Raw genomic sequence first — 27587 nt, forward strand, 5'->3', positions numbered from 1 at the left:
TGGTGATGCTGACCACCATTTTTCTCCCCTTTATTTCACCTTTTCTGGTGGTAAGCTCTTTCAATCTCTATTCACTTTATTACTCATACTATATATATTTTTATATTTCCGATTGATTCCATTTAAATCTCCCACCAGAGTATTGCTATCGAGGCCATTGTATCTTGGTCTCGCACTGAAATATCAATAACGACAGATATCCCTATTCCTCACCACCAATGCATCAATATCGACAGATATCTCACAGGAGTATTCTTACCAATTCCATTGTAAGCTTGATCTCCAACATCGGAGTATCAATCCACTGGAGTATCGTTATTAAGTCCATTGTAGCTTGGATACATTGTGCTTAAATGGCCCCGAGATCATCATTATCCTAGCCCTGGCCAAGAGATCCTTATCATCCTTGAATTACCTACAAGTTCAGCTGGCCATCTTATTAAGTTTATTGGACAAGTATCCTAGCACCCGGCTGTCCAATTATGTCAGTGACCAGGGTGGCATTTCTCAGCTCAGAAAATCATCTTATATGTTTGTACACATCCGTCATCGAAGAAAACCCCGAAATTTTTTAGTTCCTTACCAGGATTAAACCTTGGACCTTCGGTTTACAAGCATACATCATACACCACGTCGACATGCTGGCCACTATATAAGTGTAAAATAATTTCCGTTTTTAATACTATTTTTTTATCAGAATATTTTTATTTTTTATAAATAAAATTCATTATTTTATTATATTCTCATGAAATTTTTCATATAAAAGTTTGATAAATTTAAATGTATTATACAAAAAGAATGGCAGGTGGTTTAGATGGGTTCAGGCCAGGTTTTTTTGTTGATTTAATCCATTACCTTGATAATGGTTTCATTGACCCTTTACCAAAATCATTAACCGAGATTTGTAATAATATCCTAATACCTGAAGTTCCCTTTTGTATATGCCATATTCTTTTTGGTACACATGTTTTTTAACAAAACTTGATTGTGGTATTAGACCCATAGCCATAGGATTATTTTTTCGTTAATTAGTTGTCAAGGTTATAGTAAATAGGATCTGTTCTAAGGCCAGTTCCCTCCTATTACCCTCACGGTTAGGTTTTGGTGTTAGAGGTGAAATGGCATCACATGTAGTGCATAATTTTTTATCACTGAGGCGGATAATTTTTTCTGCAAGTTAGACTTCAAAAATGCTTTCAAGAACATTCATGAGAGCTCATCTTTATCCTCTTTCCTACAAATTTCCAAAAATATTGAAATTCCTTAATTCCTACTATGAATTTCACTCGTTACTGGAATTTTCTATATCACCTGAGCAATACGATTCACTTGGTCCCCTGCTTTTTATATGGGTATTCAGGATTTGATCAAAAATTTAAAGCTTAATTTCAAATCAGACCCAAATTTATGGTTTCTCGACGATGGCTCTTTAGATCTTTACCCAATGTTATGTCGGCCATCGAGTATGTTGAAATGGAATCTTCTAAAATTGATCTTTCCATAGAAAAAAATGAGAGATGCCTCCCTCAACATTAAGGATATTATCCCTCCCCCAAACTTTAAAATCATTTCTCATAAGGACTCTGTCTTCTAGATTTTGAACGATCTACTTTTAGCTTCGGTTAAACAATTTTGGCTTACTCTAGTTCAGCAAGGGTCCGATCACCCCACTTCCAGCTATTTAAAGATCCTAGTTCCCATGTTTCAATGTGTTTTTGGAAAACTTTGTTTGTCTCCCGATCTAACTAATCTTCAACTACTCAGGAACGCAAAAAAAAATCCTAACGGCTAAGAATAGATAGACGCGATCCCGAGTAGGAAAAGGGAAATGTTACTCACAATGAGCTTCAAATTGCCATTGGCCATGGGCTAAGTTGTCTTATCCCCATCAACATGTGTGCTGAGCAAGTCGATCCATTTTCTAGACATTGTTTATCTTGCCTAAGTCAGTGGGCGTTTTTTTTATGATATAACAATCTAATTAGGTTTATAGGCAAATCTCTAATTTCGGCCGGTTTCCTTAATAGTGTGGAGCCGTTAGGTCTTTTAAATCAGGATGATAAGCATCCCGATGGCATGTCTTTAACATCTTAGCTCGTCGGTGACCAGTTTGGAATGTGCCATGTGTTACCTCCATTTCCCTCCAATAGAAACTCTGACCTCTTGGAATTTTAATGAAACAATAAATATAGGTAATTCTTTTGTTTTTATCCCTCTAATCTTTAGTGTTTTGGGGAAACCCCTGCCCCCAATCCTGAAAAATTTTAAATCATTTGGGTAAAAAAAAAATTTCAATAAGGACAAGGGTTAAAAACGAGTCCCTATCCCTCAAACAAAAAATATTTAAATCCTAAAAGGGAATTACAAGTGTTTCTTTGAATCACTCCCTTATTACTCTTAGTTCCTTTAACACACATGGCAAAATTTACATAAATTAAAGTACTGCTTAGTATTAGTAGTAATTTTATTTTTATTATCGTTAAAAAACAATCATTTACTAATTTTGCTATTATTTTCGTGCAATAAAGTTATACGTGATTTGTCTCCTAATTAATGTATGGTAAATATTTAAAGGTTTAATATAAATTAATATTATTTATTTTTTTTTCAGATAGTATATAATGTGAATTTTAACGTTTTGAATCATTTATAGCCACCATTTAAAAAAATTCTTTTTAAAGACTTTATTTCTTGCTTGAAATGTTTTTCAGACAAATTTATAATATAAAATTAATTGGTTTTGAGTAAATTTTTTTTAATATTTAATTTTAATCCTTTATATTATATATTTGTTTTGTAAGTTCATCTTTATATAACTATAGATGCCATATTGCATTAAATTTTATTTATTTTTTTTGTAAAAAAATGATATTATTATATATAGATAGTGCTAATTTTTCTTCCCCATTCTATTTTATTATTTAAAATGTCAAAACTAACTATTTAATTAGAATTTTTTAATTACAATATATTCTTAGTAAAAAAATACTATTTTTTTCATTAGAATGTTTTTAGTTTTTTTTTATATAAAAAATTCATAATTTTATTGTTATTCTCATTATATTTTTTTACAAATTATTACGATTTTTTTTATCATTTTATTTTATAATCAAAAAATATTTAGATGGATATTTATTTGTGTGACACAATTTTAGATAAAAAAAATCCCAATGGCTTTGAAACTTGCATTAGGAGGCACACCTGTTGTAAATTTATTCAAAGTTATCCAAGTGATTTTTTTAAAATTCTCTCCTAGAAACAATTAGGGTTATCGCAAAAAAGGAAAGAAGCTATTATGATGAGGGACCCGGAGTAAAATAAAATCAAATGCTAAACCGTTATAAATTTTTGAAGGGGTAAAAAAAAACCTTTATAAATGAGGTTAAATCGGTTTGAAGCGGTTTCATCCAAAATAAATAAATTTTCTTCTTATTTTTTTTGGTTTACATCTTTTCCTTGTAGTATTATTGCATTCACATTTTAATATATCTACATCGTTTTAAGGTATGAATCCATTTTATAATTATTAAATAATCAAAATATTTTATTATGCATAAGTAGTATGCATTTTTTTCATTAACACCTAAATTAATCAAAAATCTTTTAACTGCTTCTTATAGTATTAGATTTATTCCTATTTTCTCTATTTTTAATATGCAAAATATATAAATGAGGAATTTATAGATTTTTGATTTAGTTTCAATTTATTAATCGCATAACATCACCACCTACCCATGAGTGATTTGATAGAAGGGCCATTATTCCCATATAAATTTCAAAATAACCAAATTTATAAGGTTATAATTTTTTTTATATTATTTATAGAATTTTGGTATTTGAGTATATTTTTAAACAATTGTATTGTTTATTTTGTGTTGTCTTTGTCGAATAAACTTCTGTTTGATGCCCTATGACTGCCACTTCTGAGAAGGGGTCTAAATGAAGGTAAAGCTAAAAGGGATAGAGCGTATATACATTTTGATTTCCTTCTTCAATTCTTTTGTTTCCTACCTTTTTCGAAAAAAAAATGTTTATTTGAAAAGTTGTTTAAATCTGTTTTTATTTTATTTCCTATATTGGAATTGTAAATCTTTAAACTAATTGTATCCATATCATGTGGCTTTACAAATTGATAGTGAATTCTAATTAGTTTGTCAATATCATAATTTTACAATATTTTTTTTCTCTGATCATATATATATTTTTTAAATTGTATTTACATTGAAAATGCATAAAAATTTATTTTATTTTTTAAAAATTTTTTAATCGTTCATAATCAATGTTTACCCAGTTATTTTCTTTTCTTATTTATAATATTCTCTTAAATGAATCAAACCGTAATATAGATAAAAGTGCATAATCATGATTAAAAGTGATCATAGAGCTAATTTAGATAGGCATCATTCTAAAGAAGATGAATCTCTAATCTAACTGTAAAAAAATATTTCCAAATCTATTTTGTCATGATGAAATCTGTTATATTTCCATTGAGAAGTCATTAAATTAGGTTTAATGGATAAAAGCCCATTGATAAATTTTTCAACAGAGTTATGATTCTTATATATTTTTTATATTATTCAGATATTTACAATAAAAATCAATTAATTTCTTCTCTTTTATAAATGAACAATGTATTAACTTTAGTGGTACAAAATTTAAAAAAATAATATTCAGAATTAAAATTATATATGATGGTGTTTAAAAATAATTAAAAAATTTTTTATAACCACAATGAACCTTTATAAACTTTTATTATTAGTTAAACTGAACCTTTATAAATATTTTGAACTGCAACCTTGAGTGGCGTATCCAGGATTTTCTTATAGGGGGGGATTTTTTTAAGAAAGTTAATTAATATTAAAATTAAATGATAGTTAATTAATATGAAAATTAAAATTAAATTGAAAATAAATTAATTAATAAAAAGTTATTTAATATGAAAATTAAAATTAAATTGAAAATAAATTAAATTGAAAATAAATTAAATTGAAAATCTCCTTAACTTTATTAATTAAATGTTTTCTTGGTATATTCTTTGTTAACTAAATATTTTCTTGATCTATTTTATAATTTAAGAATTTCCATTAATTATATAATTTTTTGGTCTCTTTATTGATTAAATATTTTTCTCGTATCTTCAATAATTTTTCCAATCGTAAAATCTTCTTACAAAAACCAATTAATGAATAAAAATCCTTTTCCTTTGTTGCCACTGTATTTCTTTTCACAAAAATCAACAAAATACATGGCTAACAACAGGTTCATAATATATATATATATTATAATAATTAATTTTATCATTTTAATACAATTATAAATAATCATTTAAAATATTACAACACGTCCACCCTATTAAGGCTTAGTGTATATAATCTCCTTCCATCTTCTTCTTCTAATAATGTCATCTTGTGTCTTAACATGCAAGTATGATACCTTTGCCATCAAATCTTTCAAAAATGTAAAAATACATATATACTCTTCCCCCTCCCAGCTCTATATATATATAAATTATTCTATTCTAATTTTCATTTGATCATGGTGACGAATACCCTCCACTATTATAAATATTCAATTTATTATAAAACATATTATAAAATTTATTATTAAAACTATGATATAATTTATTATTATTAATATGATTATTTGGTCTCTCGACCTCCTTATACTTCTTAGATTCATAGTCAATTAAGGCAATTAATGGCTAAATGTCCATTTTCCTTGCACTTAAAACAACGACGTTCCTTAAACTCATTAATCTTGTTTAAATTCTCATTTAATGTATTGTCTATTTCCCTTATATTACAAATTGCAGATTTAAAATTTTTAGAATTTTTAATTGGAAAACCTTCACAAAAATTTTTTTCATTAACATAGGATATTACAAGCCTCTTTTTTATTATTTCAAGTTAGGTATATTATATTTAATAAATTTTTTTAAATGTAAAGGTTTTTTTAAATGTAAAGTTGAAATAAAGTGTAATGTCATTTTTTTTTATAAAATTTGCTTTAAAAACTAGCCTCAGCTTAAATTCTCATACAATATAAGTAGAATATAATTTTTTTTATTGAAAATACTAATAGTAGTGTGTTTAAAATATTGACTAGAAAATAGTTAAATTAACAAGTTTTTTTAACTTCTTATCAAATACAAGATTTTTAATTATTTCGTTTGTCGTTGGAACCAAATCTCTATGTATATTTAACAGCTAACCCATTTAGCCGAGATTAAGTATTTCGTAAATATGTTTTAAACCTTCTCAAGTTGGAAAAAGTCCTTTCATTCGTACATGTTGTAATAGGCAAACATGCAAGAATATAAAACAACTTCGAAATATTAGGAAATTGAGCCAAGGTTTCTTTACACCGATTGAGCACATCAATAGCATGCTCAGGTAAAATAGCTAAACGTATAAATATTTATACCACAATTCGAATTCACTGATTAAATTTATTTCAGTATCAATCTCATAGGAATAAAATTTTTCTAAATATTTAATTTTACCAATAGTGGCATTAGAAAATGAAGAAGGATCTTTGGGTAATAAAACTTGAAGACTGCTAAAGACTTGTTTTTTATCTAAAACCCGTACTTTTATTTGCGATAAAAAAGAATCTAAAAAATGGGATAAAAATGGATATTTTATAATATTCTTCAGTTGAGCCAATATTTATTTTCATCTCAATAATGGCCTAGGTGCTAGACGAGGTTTAATTAGTGTTATATCATAAAATTTGCCTTCGATCGTCTAGATATGAAAATATTTATCTACATTCATTCTTATTGTAACTACCTGTTCATGTATATTTTCCGCCAAATCAATAACCTGAACCAAATCTAAATTTGGTTTTTGTAAATTTCTACAAAGTAGTGAGCTAAAAATAATTTATTGATGCAACTAGCAGCAATGATAAACTCTGATTGATCAATTGAATTCAATAATGATATCGCTGCTGACGACACATTACATTTTTTCATGCTCAGCCTTATTTATAAATTATCGTTTGATTTCAATCTTTGACTAAATTTTTTCCATTTTATTAATATTTTTGAATAATATGTTGGAAAATTGATATTCAAATATTTGTAAAATCTTGATTGGTGGGGGGGGGGGGGTAAAATTTTTATTAGCTGAAAATGATATTTATGAAAATAGTCAAATTTGCGATGGGGGGGGGTGAAATTTCCCCCTTCCCCCCATTGGTTAGGCGCCTGGCAACCTTTAATTTTTATATAATTGTCCGTAACCCAACCTAACTGTTATAGATATAGGTTCGGGTTATTTTTACAGTTCTTTTAAACAAATCATTTAAATAGATTAAAATGCCTTTTACATTATAATTTATTAAAGGTCAACGGAAAATCTAAACTTATTTTAAAAAATTATAAATTTATTTGCTTAAAATGAATTTGTTTGTCAAAGATATTGAATAAAAGTATATTATAAAATAATCTTTAAAAATATAATATAAGCTAAATATTAATATTTATTACTTATTTTTTTAATCGTAGTCTTAATAATTAAGGACGCCATGGCTTAGCAAGGATTTATATATTCCTTCAATTTGCAAAATAGTTTAATTTTTTTACATTATTCATTTTGAAAAATAGTTATAAAAAGTAAATATTCACTAATAAAATATGTTTATTCCAAATCGGATTTATTATGGATATGCAATTTACATTTTTTATATCAATGAACAAATTTCCTTTTAGCTTATGATACACAGTGATGGCCTTTTTAAAAATATTATTAAATGTCATTCTTTTAAATCTCCTTCATTTAAAAAATTTAATAATATAGGCCTTAAGTAAAATACTCAAAAAAAATCTGATTTTTTTTTGTATAAAAAATACAACTTTATTTTTTTTAAAAAATTAGCTTACAGGTATTCTTTTTATTAAAAAATATAACATATTTTATATTATTTTATAATATATTTTATTTTATATAATTAATGCAGAGAATCAAATAATATTTAGAAACTTTTAAAATAATATACAAAACATTTTAAATATATTTTTAGTCATTCTATTCATTCGCGAGGAGAAATATATATTCCATTGTATATTCCTCTACTATTGCTTTAAAAAAACTTATAATTTCTCTACCTCCTTCCCATCACTACCAAAGTTTTAAATTCTTGTCCACCCGATGCAGACCAATTTAAGCACACAAAAAAATTGTCAATCATTTTTATTTCGAACAACTCTATTTATACTAAAATAATATATGGGCAGGAAAAAGAAAAAATATTCAAAGCCATGGTGCTGGTATAATTTAAATATATATTAGATTACAACCAATTTTAATATTAAAACATATATAGGTATTGTAATAGAGATTTTGAGGATGAAAAAATACTCCTACAACATCAAAAGGCTAAACATTTTAAATGTCAAGTATGCCATAAGAGATTATTTACTGGACCTGGCCTACAAATACACTGCCTACAGGTTGTATAATGATTTAATTTTTTTATTAATGATACACGTTTTAGGTCCATAAAGAAGATATTGACAAAGTACCAAATTCATTACCACATAGAACCAATATTACTATTGAGATATATGGTATGGAAGGAATACCCGAAGAAGATTTAATATCACATGATGAAAAAAGAGGTTATTAATATAATTTTTTAATATATTGGAACAATATATTACAAGGTGTATATAATGCAAGCCAAAAAAGTGGTGAAAATTCACAAATACCAATTTTGCCTATGTTTCCTGGTATAATAATAGTTTTTACAGTCTTATTTTTTATACAACTTAAAAAATGCAGTTATGCCAGGTTTTAATCCAATTCCTCCACGATTAGTTCCAATTCCATCATCTACAACATTGATTCCACCTCCAATGAAATTGTATGTGAGAGTTATGCATATATTTTATTTTTAACAACTAGATCTATTTGGTTCACAGCTTATTTTATCTTTTAAAGGTTATCTATTCCCCTACAATCAATCAATCAATTACCATCATCTGCTATGTTTAGTAGACCAGATCAGACCATATTTAACTCCCCATCTTCCCAAGTTTTTTTTTAATCAAATTTATTATGAAGAATTTTAACATTTATATTTGTGTATATAAATTTTACTAAAAATGATATTTACATTGTTAAAGGTGTCAATTTCAAAGAAATATATTTTATATATAATAACAAATTGAAAATCATATAATACTAATTTTTCTGATTCATATTTAATAATCTATTGTATAAATTTCATTTTTTTATACAATTATGTTTCCTTTTTGAAAACACAATTATGGAATTGTATTTTTATTTTATTATAGGGTTTTTATAGTGTTTTGATAGAAATTTTTAAAAATTAAAAAATTTTTTTTTTTTAAATTCATTTTATTACTGCCAACTTAACTCATAATTAATTTTTTTAGATTGACAATTTTTTCTAATACACAAATTCAAGTCTAAATTATTGATAAAATTTATAATTAACATACAAATCACTATAAAATAAATACCTTGGAAAATAGCTGTAATCAAAAATATAAATTTTTAGACATTTTAAATTTGATATATAAATTAAATTCTAATAAAAGAATTTAAAGTTGGATATATGTGTCTGCCATACATCAATTTACTTGATTAAAAAATTTAAATTAATAAATAGAATATATTATTAATTAATAAAAATTGATTTTTAATATTTTACAAACTTATAAATTCATCTTTTCTATATTTTTAGATTATTCCTCCCCCACTTATACCTTCAAATTTTTCTATGATTCCCCCAGCTCCTACTTCCCTCTCCAAGCCTATGTTCCCAGCTTATGCCCACACGTCTTCCATGGATTACGAAGCAAAGAATAAAAAGTATGAGATGATTTTTTAAAAAAAAATTATGTATACAAATATTTTTTTTCAAAGAAATTATTACTTCATAAAAAAAATAGATTAATAAATAATTCATACAAAAATATATTGGAAGATTTAAAAAATATTTGATTTTTTTTTGCATGTTTATTTTTATATACGAAAATTACAGAAAATTTCTAGATTTTGACCCTTTTAGGTTTCCGATTTGAAACTTTATATAATGCTGCTTACGTTATGATTTTTATAATACACACCTAAGGAAAAATGAGTCAATTTGTATTATTATATGGTTACTTACAAAATAAATGATTATACTCACATATTATATGCTGACGAAATAGTAGTAATCAATTATATTTTATTTCTGTATGTAAAAAGAAAAATATGCATTTACATATATGTAATGACTACATTATTTATAAAACTTTTAATACATTAAATAATTTTATATCACTATGGGGATTAAATAAATTTTACTTAATTTTTTTTTTGTATTTATTTTTTATAACTTAAAATATTTAAATGCTCGTGGCTATGTGTTATTTTTTGTTTTGTTTTTTGAATTTTAAAAAATCTGATTTTACCGGAACTGTATTCCAGCATGCTTAGGACACCTATCTTATGAATTGTACACAGCCATTAACCTTTGAGTCATTTATAATTTATAAAAAAAATCTATGGAAAAACTAATATAAATTATCTCATTATTTACTGAATTAATTATTATGGCAATAGGCTTGCTGAAATAACTAAACCTTTTAAATTACATTTAAAAGGATAGCAGAAAGTTTTATTTGGAAAAAATTTGAAAGTTCATGGGTAAAATTTATAAGGTAAGTAATCTAAAATGATGATATATATTTCCGATAAAATCTTACGCACTTAAAGTTTATATTTTTTTCTCAAATGTTTAATACACGAACCATGTTTATCTTGTTTATCCAATTCAATACATTACAAATAATTTCCTCCATATTAGGAGTGGGCTAAAAACCCTCCCTAATCATCAGGAGAGATAGAATTAATAAAAACTAACATTATCAATCACCCCACCTCCCCCATTGATCCAACGAATTTTATTTCAGCAATACCAAGAAGAGAATATAAAATAACTGGGAAAAATAATTATTACTATACCCGAGAGAAATGGAATGAAAGTAAAAGATATCGTGAAAGTGTTTTGAAATGTTTTCATCATCTATAATAAATAAATAAAAGCGCGAAACATTTCCCAAAATCATGGAAAGGGATCCTTCGAAAGATTACGTAATTGTTAAAAGAGAGGTCGAAAAAGAAGAAAAAGAAAGAAAAATAATTTGTAGTTTTAAAAGAACAAATATAGGCCAGTTAATCTCCTACCTTAGTACAAAGAAATGAAATGGCGTTCATGATGTAACCTCGATGCTTAATCATTGTATTTCCCTATGACTTACTTTTCCAATTTATTATTATAATATACTGTTCACTATTTGAAGGTTGATTATAGATAGGTCATGTCAGCCAATAAGTTATATCAAATTTAATATTGAAAATATATTTTAAGAGTGCCATAATTATATATTGAAAATTGGGACGAGGAAAAAAAATATCAAAATGCTATATTTGTAAATAGGGTGAATGCAATTTTTTTAAAATTCATTTATTTTGTAAGTAATTTATTGACATATATAATACCTAAACTGACGATTCATTCATTAAAATGCATTTTTAAGCGTCGTTAAAAACAAATCAGCTGGACCCGCCATTTTAGTAACACGTATAGTAATTATTCTCATGTTAAAAACTACTATTAAATTGATAACTTGCTTTCTTATTATCTCGATGATCCAGTAATTCCTTAATAAAGTTTGCATCAGATATAGGAATAAATTAGGCTCTCGTTTAAAATTTTAATAGTGTAACCAAGATGGCGTCTCCAGCATTGATGCACACTATAATGAATGAATCGTCAGTCTAGGTATTATATATGTCATTGAAGTAATTATACAAAAATATAAATCCACATTGACTTATTTTTTTTTTAAAAAAAAATTATTTATTATAAAATTTATATCTTTATATTCTAAAAAAATAATTTTTAAATAGTGTCTATTTCCGTTTCACAGATTTGTGTTGGTTCCATGGCTTCGATTCCAAACTTTATATAATATATATTAATATATAATTTTTTTTTAAAAAAAATGATGCCTATTTCCGGTTCCAAGATATTTTTGTCTTGGTTTAAAATGGCCTTTATTTTTGCCTCACCTCACAGCTGATTAACGTTTCATAATTTTTATGAACACCAATATCTTAATAGTCTCCAAGAAAAACCGTCGCCCCCCCCCCCCCTTACATTTTAAAGTCACAAATACAGCATTGTTCCAATTTTTTTAAAAAAAAACAAATGTTGACGGGTAATCAATTTTGGTATCTTATAAAATGCAAAAAAGGAATTATATTTCAATCTCGAAATATTTAATATTATTATCCTATTTCAATATTTCACGTTAAATCTAAATATCGGTCGGCAATAACTTTGATGATTTAATTATTGTTTATCAATTTTATTATTTTATATTACTAATAATGATATAAAATGTTAGGAAATATGGACATTGAATATTTTTTGAGGACTTTGTGGCTGGACCCTTAAAATTTTGATTATTTTAATTCCGGCCGGCCCATGGGCCTAATGCTGGCCCTTGTGTGTGGGCCCTCTAACTCAAACTAACCAACACATGATTTTTTTCTAGTGGATAAAAATGCTCGATTTTTTCTAATTATATTGATTAGTGCTCAAATATGATATTTTAAAAATATCAGCCAAAAAATAAGCTTAAATAGAAAATCTAGCCTTGTGCATATCTGCACCTTTAATCATTAAGAGGTTAATCAATTCTAAATTTATTTTATAAACCTTTAAAATATACATATTATTGTGACAGTAATAGTAGTAGCCCAGGTGACTCTACGGCTCCCACAATGCACATGGCAAACCTCCCTCCTATTTTGGATTCCCCGCAAAAAGACAGGCCGAAACCTCTTATGCTCAGCTCTTCCGGGTACATTGTCCAAATTATGCATCCATCTTTCGAATATTCGGCGGTATAATGGAAAATCATAAATATATATTTTTTTAAATTGGGTTTATAATATATTATATTTTTATAGCATAACAATTTTGACCCCTCTCTATATTTTTAGCTATTACGAGAGGAGGGTGGCGGGCCATAATTATATAGCAGATTTTTTTGAAATTTTATGCAATTTGGCTTGGATTACAGGCCCGATTCTACGCCTTGGGGTAGGGCACTGCACCTCCCAAAAATTTCAAATTATCACCCCCCCCCCTCCCGTTTTTTTGGTTCCAGTATATTATTTTTTGATAAATTTTTTAAAAATAAGAATGTAATGGGAAAGTAATAACTGTTGTTCAAACAACTCTCGGTTTAAAAAAAAAACTATTCATGTCTGCTGAAATACCTCATAGCGCCAACCGCACCCCATATCGTAATGAGTTAGGAGAAAATATAGTTAATTTGGTGGAAGAAAGAAAATGATCAAGATGCCAATATTCAGAATAAGGTAAATGAGCCCTGAGCTTTCAAAAACAAAAGGGATGGGTTAGATTTTCTAAGTTATTCCTTATTGCGAATACTTTACGACCGATTTAAATCGAGTATCACCAAATAGACCACCATCTAGTCGTGTTAAAAATCCCGATTAGGGTTGACAGAAAGATTTTAAATAAATTTTGGCTAAAATCTTAATCGGGTCGTTTTGAAAAATCGACCCAAATGGGGGTTTTTAAGAGCAATATTGGCAGAAGACAGTCACTAATAAAGGGAGAAGATTTTATAAATACGTACAGGTTTAATAATTAAGCCCTGGTGGTAATAAAATAATATATTTGTCTTAAAATTATAAAGTAATCCTTTATTAATTTAAATAAACGTTTAAAAATTCCAATTTTTAAAGTAAAATGAAATTTCTTTAAAGTTATAAAAGTAAACATTATATAAATAGGATGAACCATCACTTTTCAAATATAAATCAATCTCATACAATTATACAAAAATAAATTATCTAAACGATAATCTAATATTTATCAACATAACATTGTAAATTGTAAAACATTAATTCATAAATTAAGATGTTTTGAGCAAAATCTTCGGTACTTGCTCGATATTTTTTTCTGGATAATATGCCGAGTAGTTATGGATGTACCGATTTTTTATCGGATCGGGCCGATATTTCGGCCGATATCGTAAAACTTTCCTATCCGATAAAAATGGCTTCTTTTTTTTTTAAAAAAAAAAAATTTATTTCAAATTTAATTATGTAAATATTTGAAAAATAAAATTATTTGACTTGCAAAAAAAATTTGTTAAAATGACGTATTTATATATATTCTTATCAATTTTTTTTTTACTACGTTAAATAATTTTATTTACAAATGAATTAAAAAAGTATGGAGATGGAAATGTTTTGAATTAAATTTTGCGCAACACTGTAGATTTATTATTATATATAATATGTAAATAAGTGATTTATATCAATAAAAAAATATTTTATATGCTTTAATTCTTGAATATAAACTGTAACTGAATATTGTAATATTATTTAAGTAACTTTTGTTATTGTCAATGACATATAATAATACTTAGACTGGCGATGCATTCATTTAAAAGTGTAAGACGCCATTTTGATTATCCATATCATTATTAAATTTTAAACGAAATGCCAATTTATGCCTATGTCTGATGCAAACTTTATCAAAGTATTGCCTGATCATCGATATAATAGGGAAGCAAGTTATCAATTTAACAGTAGTTTTTAACATGAGAATAATTACTATATGGGTAAACAAAATGGCCGGCCCAGCTTATTTGCATTCAACGACACTTTCAAACGCATTATAATGAATGCATCGTCAGTCTACATTGGTTATGATCTAGTTAAATTAAAGATGCCATAAAAAGTATATGAGAGTGATGCAAAATCGCTCAATTTTAGACGATTTAAACGGTTGGCTCTATCTTTATCGGCTAAAAAACTAATATTTGCCTAAAGCCCGAAATATTTGCTCGTCATCTAATTAACGAAATCTCGAAAGAAGCTCAGGGAATAATATTTTTTTTCTGGATAAAATTCCGAGTTAATTCTTTTTATGTTTACAAGAATACAAAATAGGTTATGATATCGGATTGGGTCGGTCCACCGATATCAATTTAATATTGGATCGACTTCCAAACAGCGGTATCAGTTACACCCCATAGTTGGCCGTTTTTAAAAATCGGGTGAGCAATTTTGCATATAACCTGATGCATACCCTTTATCGTTTATGTATAATACCATAAGGTCAACAGAAATCTTTATTCTTTTTTTTGTCATTCAATGATAAAAATGAGAAGATGTATATATGTTATGTAATACAAAGTGTGATTTGACATGTGTGGCACATATACATTGAGTGCACATGACAATATCCACATCTTTTCCCCCATCTATAATTTTGGATAAAAAATGTAATCAGAAAAGTTTTTCACGCTGTAATGCAATCTGGCATGCGTTTGCCCCCTGTATTTAAACTTTATTTCATTTTTTTACTGGTGTTCTAAGGAGAGATGTTAATAGCTTAGTGCAAGTAAACTCTTCTTGTCATCTCGATTCACGAATTTTCTAATTTATCAAAGCAACTTCTATAAAAATGGATGAATATTGGCGACTACCATTTTTCCCTCTTATTTTTTTCTATATGTTGATATGAGATTATCACCCAGATCGAATCCATCCACGTGTTTGTTATAAGCGGTGATCATATTTGGGTTGAAAAAATTTTTATTCTAGAAAAATATTATCTCGAAATTACATTGAAACATTAGAAAACGAAGAGATGGTGTGGCATGCCGATACAGCGTTTACCACCGAATTTATCATTCAAACGAACTATCAATATTCTTTTTTGATTTATCGAATCTATAATCATAATTGCATCTTTTTTTAGCTGCAATCTTTATAGATTCAAGTGTTGTAAAATATCTCATTTGTTTTAACTAAAACAAAAGTTTAAATGTGATAAAGAGATTATCAATAGTATGTTATGATAATTTAGTTTTTGTAATGTCTAATAATTATATGATTACATTTCCAATTAATCCATATTCATTATCGCTTTTTCCTTGATATATATATTAAATGAAAATTACGTAACCGTCAGCCAATATCCAATATTTGCATCCGTAATTGGTTTTCCTTTTATGAACATTTTGCAAGAATGTTTTCCTCGGTATGGTATCATCTGTTCATCTATTGTCAAATGATGTTTGAAAATTCCGAATTGTTAAAATTTATTATTCAATATATTAATGTAAGGCCTAACTTTATAAAATCTATCATGTATATCTATTTTAGTATTGTCTGCCAAATGAATATTATATTTCAAATTTCGGAATTATGATTGGGTCATTGTATTCCGGATTATCGGAATAGAAATATCGCTATCATTAGACCAGTACATCCTTTCTTGAGGGAGCTAATGATATCAACTAAATAATAGAATTCCAATGAATCTCTTGATATCTGGGCTGGGATGCCACATATATTAGGTCTATTCATTTGTTTTGCATAAATATTACTTCTTTGATCACAACTAGAGAATATTAAATCTTCATCATCGTCAAAGAAAATATGTTCGATGGGCTTTTACCATGCAAATCGTTTTCAAGTTTTATTATATCTTCCTCTTTTAAAAAGAGTCACCTAGCAATATGAACTATTCTCCAGTTAGCGATGAAAAAGATTTCGACGAAAATGACTTAACAAATAACGAAGTTTTGTCATTCAGATGCTACTGATGGATTAGATATTCATAATTCAATTGATAACGATATTCCAAAACCATCTACTAGAAGTAGCTATTCTGTAATTTCTCGCCATTTAAAATAGAGGAAAACACATATCAATGGGGAAGAGGAATGTAAAAAAACTTAAATACGATTTACATGGTAAAAGTCCATCAGATATATTCGTTTTAATTTTCGACGAAAACTCATATTCCCTCATTGTAGAGCAAAATAGTATTAACTCAAAACAAATGAATAGGCAAAATATAAGTATGACTATCCCAGATTTTAAGAGATTTATTGGAATTCTCTATTATTTACTGGATATGATTCTCTCAAATAGAGAGGATGTATTGGTCTAATATGGTAGCGATATTTCTATTCTAAAAATCAACAATACAAATGACCCAATAATTTGAAATCTAATATTCATTTGGCAGACATACTAAAATGCACATACCAGATAAATTATATAAAGTTAGGTATATTGCAATAATAATTTTCAAAATTAATTCATCGGAGACATTATTTATTCAAAAATTATAGATAAGCAAAGATGTAGATGCAGATATTGTCATAAACACACAAAGATATATGCCAAACCTGTCAACAAATCATATTTAGTTTCAAGGATTTTCATAATATATAAATATTTTTGTTCGTTTTTATTATGAATTACAAAAAAATAATAATAAATTTATATTGTTTTATGATCTTATAGTATATACATAATTTTTAAGTTTTTTATACTCTTAGATGGTAATTGTGGCAGATACGCACCAGGTCAAAAAATTTAGCATTTTTATCAAAGACTTGCAAGTGGTACCATTCTCACTTCCCTGAAATATTATGGCTAAATGTTGGCCAATTTTTTTTTGCTGTTGAAATTTTTGATTATTTTGGATATCGGGCCCCATTGATATAATTCCTATCCATATCGGTATATCTTCTACGTTATATATATATATCTTTATTTTCTTTTACCCAATATTATTTACGAGGTTAGGAAGAGCACAGATCCTTTACTCCCAAATACAGCCGTATGCACCAAAATGATTCCCTAGAGCACAACAAATCGAATGCTACCAATAGCGATTCCAACATTGCCTCATATCTTCCAACGTTTCCCCAAAATCCCGATAGATTTAACGTAGAAAAAAAGGGGCAAAAACCGTTTCCTAATGGAGCCTTACTTCCACCTCCCCCTATGCGTATAATAATTGATAAAATTTATAAAAACGTTTCGTGTCTAAATATTAGATCATAAATGATTCACTCAAAAGTTACCACGAATTTGTGGACAAGTATGCAAAGTATGCTCTCTATGTTTGTATTTTTTTCCGCCAATTCTTGCTAACTTCTAAATGAGGGGTTATCGGATATTAATTTTTAGTTTTATTTATTTTTTCCTCCAATTTATGGAAAAACAAAATTCAAAAAAGGGTTGTTCTTAAATAAGGTAAGATATATCCAAAAAACAGATGACAATCATTAAATGAATGGCACCTAAAAAGATTGAAATTATTGAGAATAACTCTTTTTTTAATAAAAAAATGAAAAGCCCCATTATTAATGAACTCGCCTTCGATCATGAGTAAAACTAATCCCATGCAATCCACATCCCTTTACTCACCACAAAACCAACAACCATTGCCTCCGCCTGCTTTTCACCGGCATCAGAACTTCGATAATTTTGCAAGTCCTAGTCCCAATAAATCCTTGATGGACAAGCCCATGCCATCTTTTTATCAACCTTCCGCGAATCAATACATTGGTGCCAGCAACAACGATAACAATTTAAATAATTTCAATAGCGATTACAATAATTTTCCCAATAATCAATTCAGCTACAATCCCCATAAAAGTTGTAATACCAATAACGAGTTACAGATGCCGCCAATGTTCCAGCCTAATAATAATTGTAACAACAAGAAAAATAATATTGCATAAATATTTATAAATATAGCAATTTTTTTTAGTTTTGAAGCATCATATTTTTCTTAAATACAGAAATTGTAGAGGAGAAAAGGAACATGATTAGGATTAAATTTGAAATTAATTTATATATTTATTTTATTACTATTTTTAGTGCATATGGCAGCGTCGAATCCACCGCAACCATTAATGAATCAATTTATGAATAATCCAAGAAACTACTTTCCCAGATATTAAATATTTATTTCACACGTGTCATTTAAACACCCACTGTTCAACTACGAAAATGGTATACATTGTGTATACCAGAAATAAACAGAATTTACTACTTATTTAACAAGTTAGATATTTATTTTAAGTTTTATAAATTACCATACAAAATAATAAATGATTATTATATTAATTTATAAAATTAATTAAATATTTATAAACAAAAAGCATATCATCCTTATACCACTTCCGAGTACAGGTATTTCGAGAATTTTTTTTAAAAATACATTATTTATATCATTTCATTCTTTTTTTTTGGTTTCTTTTATGAACAACATGCAAACCTTGAGGATTTAAATTAAGTAAGAGTGGCGGGAAAAGTGATTTAAAGTTTTATAATAAACATATCTCACATTATACCTATTGTCGTTATTATAGTTTTTATTTATACTTTATGAGCGAATATTTATTAAAATAAATTATGACTTCATATTTTGTTTATAGCTTTTTTTGTTGTTGATTTTTTTATATAATCGATTCTGATTTATTAAAAAAAAAGATAGTAAACATCTGGATTAGTTTATTCAACCGAGTTTTAATTTTTCGCACTTATTATTTTTTAAAAATAATGACGTATTTTCGGCTAAAGCGCTAATTTTAAACATTTTTGATGACACTTGATATCTTTAGAAACCTATTGGTAGCAAGGAAGACTAAAATTGTTGGACATTTTATTTGGCTAATCAATCACGATTCTCCGAACCTTCTTGGGGGTAATTTGGTATAAAAGCTAAAGTGTAAGTTACTAAGGCATTGTGCAAATTTTAGCATATTTAGCTCTTTTATTTATTTTTAAACATGGCGGTCCATTTAACCACCAATATGGAGTTTCCATTCTCTTCCATGGGGAAAACTTAGAAAACAGGAAATATTTTTTAATTCAATAGATAGCATCATGGACTGAAGATAATTATTTTCTATATCCATTATCTGGTAAAATAAATTATTTTGATTAATCTATTTTTCAGGGTTAAATAGTTGTTGAAATGCCAATAGAAGGTGAAAAAATTACTTTTATAATTATTTTCATTAAATTTTAGTAATAATTTCTAAAATTAAATATTAATTATAATCAGAATTCTAAAAATAAAGTCACGTGATGCTAATAATCCAAGCGAAATCTGTTGAGGCAGAGTGGTAAAGTGATGAAATTTGGCCCTGACTTCAAAATTCAACCAAAAATACACTTAAAACATTATAATATTCAAGCGATTAAATATCTGATTAGGGGAACTTTTATATGCATTTTTATAAATAATTTATAATCATCAGCTGAAAACATGAAACTAATGAAGAAACATGTTACTTTTTAACAACTATTATTTGTTAATTTTTTTATAAAGGTACTAATCACCATCACACGAATATATTAGTATTATTTTTTTAGGGTAGTGATTTCAACCTTAAATAACAAACGTTCTAACCGCGTAAAGACTTCTAAAAGTTTAGAACTGAAGCTAATAACTCACATTTAGTAAGTGCTAGATAGTCTCGTCGCCTCAGGGGATGGATAATATTATTGGATAATATTTTGATATGACGATATGAAATAGTCCAGTTACTTTTGGGCGGTCTTTCTTTATCCGTTGGAAATTTCAATTTAATTAAAAGATTAATTAGTAAATATTTTTTTAAGGACATGACAAATAATATTTTTAAAAAAAATGTTTTAAATGTCATTTTAAATCACACTGCATTAAAGGTTAAAAAAATGAAAACTTTTAATTGAATGTTCAATAAGCGGAAATTTGATAGGTATTCGAAAACCGATTTTCTAAAAGTGGTCGAACTTGCCCCAGATCAGCTGATAGATTTTAAAAATCTATTTTAGAGATCGATATTTTATTAAAATCATAGATTATTATTATTACCATGAATGGGATTAAAGATAAAATTAATAAAGAAATATTGATTTAATAAATCAGTTATTAAATAGTGTCCCTTTGGACCTTACTATGAATTTGTTTTATATTTCGCTTATAACTTATTTGGTTAATGATGCTTATATTACCTTAAGGTATTACCTATCAAATTTGTATTTTGTTTATTTTTCATTTGGATAGACACTACCAAATATATTTATAATATATACTTAAAAAATCGTGATTTTTGGAAAGCCTCTGTGTCCTTGTCGGCATGAGTGTCGCCTATCAATCCGATGGTCATGGGTTCGAATCCCTGCAATGATCATGTTTTTTTCTTAATCTAACTTGGTGGTTCCGTCCTTGGGGGGGGGGGGTGATATATGCGAGGCTGGGCTCGACCACGTGATTTCGTTATAATATATTAAATAATAACGGTTTTATTACATTTCAATAAATTTTGGTCGGTATTAAGAAAATTGCTAAACGTTGACTTGATAGTAAGCATCATTAATCAACTTATTTCGATTTTCTCACTGGTAAAACTGATTGATGAATTAGTAGATACTAATCAGACATTACATATTGGACACCCAGACATTCCGTGATTCTGTAATTTTCTTTCTAGCATGATGCCAATATTGGCATCCTTTTTTTTGTCAATAATTACGTTTTTATCTTAAGCTATCAACCAAACAGGTTGAGGTACTATAATATACTAAATGCTCCCTAATTATTAATATAAAAAGTTAATGCTTCCAGCAGTTGCCCTGAATTCACTCTTAACACACGATATCATACTTTCTTTTTATTTGCTTCATAATTCGACTTTAATAAGTAAAAAGGCTAATATTAACACAAACCGAGTAGTATTGTTTAAAAGTTCGATTCGGTTTTATTTTTATAAATAAGGTTATATCCAAGATAATATTTTGCAAGCTTGGAGATTTTGCTCATAGCTGTTATAAAGGTTTGGAGACATCTATTTGATAAATCTTGAGGCTTACATAATATTATTTTGGTTTAAAATCTTAATTGGGGTTTTTTAATTAAAATCCTACGGTTTAACAACACTAAAACTGAGGGCCTCAACTTAATTGTTCACCTGAAAAAAAGGTTACGAATTGGTGATGCTAACCACTAATTCATTCATAATTTTGTATAATAGTTGAATATATTCCAAATTTCGATGAGAAATAATTAAAAATTGATTTTTTTGTGTTAAAGCATTGGTGAAAAGTGTATCAAGTAAGGCAAAGATATCCAATTAGTCAAGCCCTAATTTAAAAGATTATCTTTGAGTGATAAAAGAAATTATTGTTTTGTTTATCTAACATGATGCCAAAAATGAAGAAAAATATATAAGGTTTTAATGGTTATAAACATAAGCCTCCCATTTTTTGGGTAATTGTGAGAAACCTCATTAATAATCTTCAAATTTAATTTTTAAAAATATATTCCAAAAAAAATCATGTTGAAAAATTTTATTAAAATATTTTCCAATCCCAATATTCCATTGAAATAAAATTCCCACGAACTCCTTCACAGTTGGAAAAACTGCTTAAAGTGTGAGTGAATCAAGTAGATTAATTTCACTTTCTATAATAATTTTTAACTCCAAAGGGGATTTGAATTTATCATATTTCATTTTACTTAGAATATGACTGATTTTTAGAGAATTCCTACATTATCAATAGTTGATAAAATATTTTTAGATGAATCCATTATCTAAATATGTAAAAAAGGATTTTTAAATAATGAATTAGGTTATTATAAAGCTGAAAAATGAGAAGAACTATCCCTTGTATACCTTTTTCAGAAGTAACCTTTTTTAAAGATTTTTAAGATAACAAAGTTATTCTGAAAAATTAATAATATATTAATATATTATTGGTTTAACAATAAACACAACAGTCCTTTCCCCTATATCGGCATCATGGCTAATGTGATAGTATAATGCAAAATATTTATAAGTTATACATTTTCTTAATATATTTTTATTTAAATGTTATGTTTCAATATCTTGTATAAAATGTTTTCAAGTAAATGCCAAAAATTATTTAATATTATACATACCTATAATTGATTTAATATTGATCCAACAGTACCCAATATTTTAAAAATATATTACAAATAATAATTAAATAATTTTAAAAATTAATAAATAAGAATCCATTAGATGGCGTGAAACTTGAAAAATAAATAAAAGAAGCTTTGCTTATTAAATATTTCCTTTTAAAAAAAAGGTAAAGAAATATGTGGAAAAGTTCTTTTTTTCGTAAATTGGATCACTTATTCTGTTTCGGTTTAGAACTTCGGAGCGATGCCCCTGGAAATTTTTATAAACGATTTTTAGAAAATTTTTAGGTTATGCTAAACGTACAATTTTAGGGTTCTTCGTGGTTATTTTAAAGGATAGGTTTAAAATTGTCTTTAACTTTTGTTAAGTAATGAGAGCCCTTTTTTATTAGAAGTTGTCTAGTCCTTATACATTTTTTAATCGTGATTTCTAGTGTTGTTAAACGGCGCGTTTTGAGGCGATTTTTAAAAATGGCTAACTCAATATTTTAGACTGAAAAATATTGCCTAAGCCTCGGAATTTTGCTAATAGTTGTTTAAATCTTTGTTTCTTTTATAAACAAAATCTTGAGGCTTGTGTAGTATTATTCTGGATGAAAGGTTTAGTTAGCCGTTTTTAAAAATCGGCTCAAAACGAGCCGTTTAACAACTAGTGTTTTCAATTCATTTTTGCCAAGCTAATATAAAATAGTCTTTGAATGTTGTCCGATAGCTCCAAGTAATTTTGTATGAAAGGAAAAAAAGATATAAATTTTCCTAATAGTAAGTAAACCTCAGGCCTGACCCTGGAGTTATTTGTTTCGCAACCTCCCTAAATATTAGATATTTATGACTTTCGATTAATAATCCTTTCGACGTATTGACGTCCTTAATTAAATAAAAAATTATTTATGGATAATAAAATGTATAATTTGATTCGTTTTATTTTACAAAGTAGCAAAAAAGCAACTTTTAAAACTAAATTAGCTATTAGCGTGAAAACAAACTATTGATTTTAAATCGATATTTATATAAGTTAAGAGTATAACTTCAAAAATGATTACAATGCAAAACATTTATCATAAGATGGTGGTGGGCTGAGGCCATATGGTTTAATTTCAGTAATTTTAGGTAAATCCTTAAATTTAGACTTCACGTGCATCTTCAATTTCGTGACACGTTTATTCGAATACGGGTGACATGGAAACAAAAAATAAATTACTATTACTTGTTTCTTAATAAATATCAGAGACATAAAGGCCGGGCCGTATTTTAATTTTTTTAAATACCCTCTCCGAGCCTAAAAATGTTTTTTTTTAAAAAAAAGCCGGACCGAATATTTTAACCAAATATTGTAAATAGCCAATATAATATATGTTAATGTGTTTTTTAACCGGCAATGTGTTATTTTTTTTCAACTTTCAATCATTTATTTTAAGCGCGTTTTTTTTTTTAAATTTAAAAATCTGATTTTACCGGAAACGTATTCCATTATGTTTGATATATACCTACCCTACGAATTTCAGACAATGTTGCCTTGAAAATTTGAACTCGTTATAATTTATATTAGTTTGTCCTAGTGTTGTTAAATTTTATCTAGAATACGCAAGCCTGAAGTTTTTTCTCGTAGATGGGACAAAGGTTTGAACATCTGTTAACGAAATCTCTAAGCTTAAGCAATATTTTTCTAGCTAAGATATCGAGTTAGCCGTTTTTAAAAATCGGCTCAAATCGAGCCGTTTAACAACACTAGTTTTTCCATAGATTTTTCACTTAAATTATAAATGATTCGAAAGTTAACGCTAAAATTATCTACAATTCCTAATATAAGTATTATAAACATGCTGGAATATATTTTCAAATTTAAAAAAAAGCACGCTCAAAAAATGATTTAAAGTTGAAAAAATAAAACATTGCCGCTAACATATATGTATAAATTAAAAGTTTTAAAGTAAATATAATATATTTTTAAGAAAAAACCGGACCAAATTTTTTTTAAAAATCCTGGTCGGGCCTAAAAATATATAAACCCGAGTCGGGCCGAAAATTTTTTAAAATATCTGGGCCGGGCTAGAGGAATAGAATTTCTTTTAAATAATACTTACAAACCATTTTTTTTTGAAATAGTAATATTTATTGTAAATAAATTTTAACATTGATATTGTTATTGCTAGTATTTAATTTATTATGAAAACTTTCAATATTCAAAAAAATTGATACTAAACATATGATGGTATGTTTTCTTATATATTATATAGGTTTAGCTGTAAAAATATTAGGTAAAATAATATTTCTAAAAAAAATGTTTTATGCTAATAATATAGCTAAGAAACTTTAATCTCTTTGTTAGGAACTTACTAATATAGCTATAAAAAAAAATTAAAAAAAAAATATAATCATAAAATATATATGGAACTCTAGTAAAAAGTTACAAGTATGATTTCAACAGATTTTTCCACCAAAAAAATTCGGTTTCGGCACCATTACAATTTTGGACAAGGAGAAAAGGCCTATAATATTTTTTCCACAAAGATTCAGACCGGCGGAGGAGCATTGTTATCGAAAAGGAGTCATTGGCGGTTATATTTGAGCTCATGAAATCTAGAGCATCTGATAGGGCGCAGATTCATTATATATACGGATCACAAACCTTTGATGTATCTATTCAAAAAAGATAACAAGGAATTGATGCTGTCTCCTAGATTGCAGAGGTGGTTGGTATTTGGAAATTTCTGATTAATCATTCGCCAGATGTGTTATCACGATTATGTATCGAGTAAGAAGTGGTAAACAAAGACGAGGATAATTATGATAAAGGAGTAATTAGGAAATTATCTTTCAGGAATGGTCCAGTGACTTGACAAAAAATAAAACAAAGCACGCTAAAGGATGAGGAGTTGAAGAAAATTAAGCAATGTTTAATAGGAGAAAAAATTGGGAAAGGAAAGATAATCTAGAACAAGAAATAACAATTATAGATGGCTGTTTGGTGCGGGGTAATAGAACTATAGTACCGCGAAGATTGAGAGATGTAGTCAGAATGCTGCATGCGGGATATCAAGGGTTAAGCAGAATGAAACAATGGGCTAGAGAATATGTATGATGGCCATCAATGCAAAAGGATATTGGAAGGGTGTGCAGAGTGTTTAACGTGTAATGTTTAATCAAATCTACCAAGAAGGACGAAGTTAATAGCTGAAAAGTAACTACACAGACATATGAACGGATACATTTGGATTTTTTTGAATGGGAGAAGAAGTATTATTTTCTTAAAATGGATGCTTTTTCAAAATGGTTGATTGCTCAAAGGTGTCGAGATTAACGTCAGTTATAGTTATACGATGATTTAAGGAATTTTTGGGAAGTATGGAATGGTGAAGATAATAGCAACTGATGGTGGAACGGCGTTTACAAGTGTAGCGTTTTATGAGATGCACGGTATCGAGCATATCAACGGCTCCAAATCATCCCAGTTCCAATGGTCAGGCCAAGAGAATGGTTGCAGTGATAAAATCGTGGTTGAAAAAGGAAAAGTATGGTGACGGTGAAAGATGGTTATTTCAATTGTTCTACAATAATAGTAGGAATGAAGATGAGTCTCCGGCGGAAAGATTCTTGCGTGTAAGGACATTGTTAATGTTGGATTCGTTAAAAGAAGGAGGAAATGAAAAGGCCGGATACGAAGTAAAGTCTAATAAATTTTGCCTGGGGCAAGAGGTGTATGTTTTGATGTTCAAAGGAAAATTTAAATAAATGATTGGAAAGGTGGTAGTAATAATTGGCAGTACGAAATACAAGGTTAAAGCGGAATAGTATATTGTAGGCATCAGGATCAATTGAGGCCTAGAGAGGAATTTTAAAGGAGGGGAGATGTTGTAATCATGATGATATGAGAGAAGGATATGGTGATATACGAAAGTTTCAAATATAATTTTAAATTGAATTTTTATATAAAAATTATCATATTGGAATTCTGCACGTGGAACCTTATATTCCACGTTTTATTTCTAAAATATTACTATAGTAGAGTTACTGTAAAGAATTTAAATTAAACGTGATTATTAACCGTTATACATTTTGTAATCTATTTTTATTTAAATGTTTTTTAATATCTGTATAAATCGTTTTCAGGTGAAGGCCAAAAATTATCTTATTATACAAACTTATAACTGGTTTAGGTATTCATCCAACAGTACCCATTCTTAAAACATTAATATTTTACAAAGATTAATTGAACAATTTCAAAATTTAGTAAATAAAAATCCATTAGATGGCGTAAAACATAAAAGATTAAATGGAAGCTTTGCTTATAAAATCAAATATTACCTTTAAAAAAAAGGTATACATTTCATACAAACGAAATATATGGATAGGTTTTTTTTTGGAAATTGGATCGTTTATTCATTTTCAGTTTAGAACTAGTTTTATTAAGAAGCTCTTCGGGTCGATTTTTATTATGTAAGCGTAGAGGTTTTTCAATACCCGGGTCAGGCGGGGCCGGATATGTTAAAACCAAATATTGTAAATCGCCATTATTATACATGTTAATGTGTTTTTTTCAACTTTCAATCATTTATTTCGAGCGCCTTTTTTTAAAATCTAATTTTACCGATAATTTATTCCATTATGAGTGGTATACCTACCCTATAAATTTCAGACATGAACTTTTGAACTTAATATAATTTATAAGACATGAACTTTTGAACTTAATATAATTTATATTAGTTATTTTTCACATAAATTATTAATGATCTACAATTCCTAATATAGGTATTCTAAACATGCTGTAA

At 27.4% G+C, this 27587-nt stretch overlaps 1 protein-coding gene across 2 annotated transcripts; it reads left to right on the top strand.

Moving 5' to 3' along the window:
• Positions 1-8136: 8136 nt before the first annotated feature.
• On the top strand, positions 8137-19290 carry LOC135931406 (BUB3-interacting and GLEBS motif-containing protein ZNF207-like). 2 transcript variants are annotated; one of them, XR_010573033.1, is made up of 12 exons: positions 8137-8272; positions 8329-8455; positions 8500-8623; positions 8669-8734; positions 8787-8868; positions 8946-9039; positions 9715-9842; positions 12773-12932; positions 17679-17883; positions 18234-18593; positions 18762-18947; positions 19046-19289. XR_010573033.1 is itself a non-coding variant. In XM_065468489.1 (11 exons), exons 1-11 carry the CDS (start codon positions 8232-8234, stop codon positions 18842-18844), a joined length of 1470 nt encoding a protein of 489 aa, XP_065324561.1. In that variant the 5' UTR covers positions 8137-8231; the 3' UTR covers positions 18845-19290. The 2 variants fall into 2 exon arrangements, 1 of the variants encoding a protein (XP_065324561.1); XM_065468489.1 differs by having other exon boundaries at positions 18762-19290.
• The last annotated feature ends 8297 nt before the right edge of the window (positions 19291-27587 follow it).

This window comes from Gordionus sp. m RMFG-2023, chromosome 1 (genome assembly GCF_954871325.1).
Source record: "Gordionus sp. m RMFG-2023 chromosome 1, tfGorSpeb1-WG-v2, whole genome shotgun sequence".
NCBI lineage: Eukaryota > Metazoa > Nematomorpha > Gordioida > Chordodea > Parachordodidae > Gordionus > Gordionus sp. m RMFG-2023.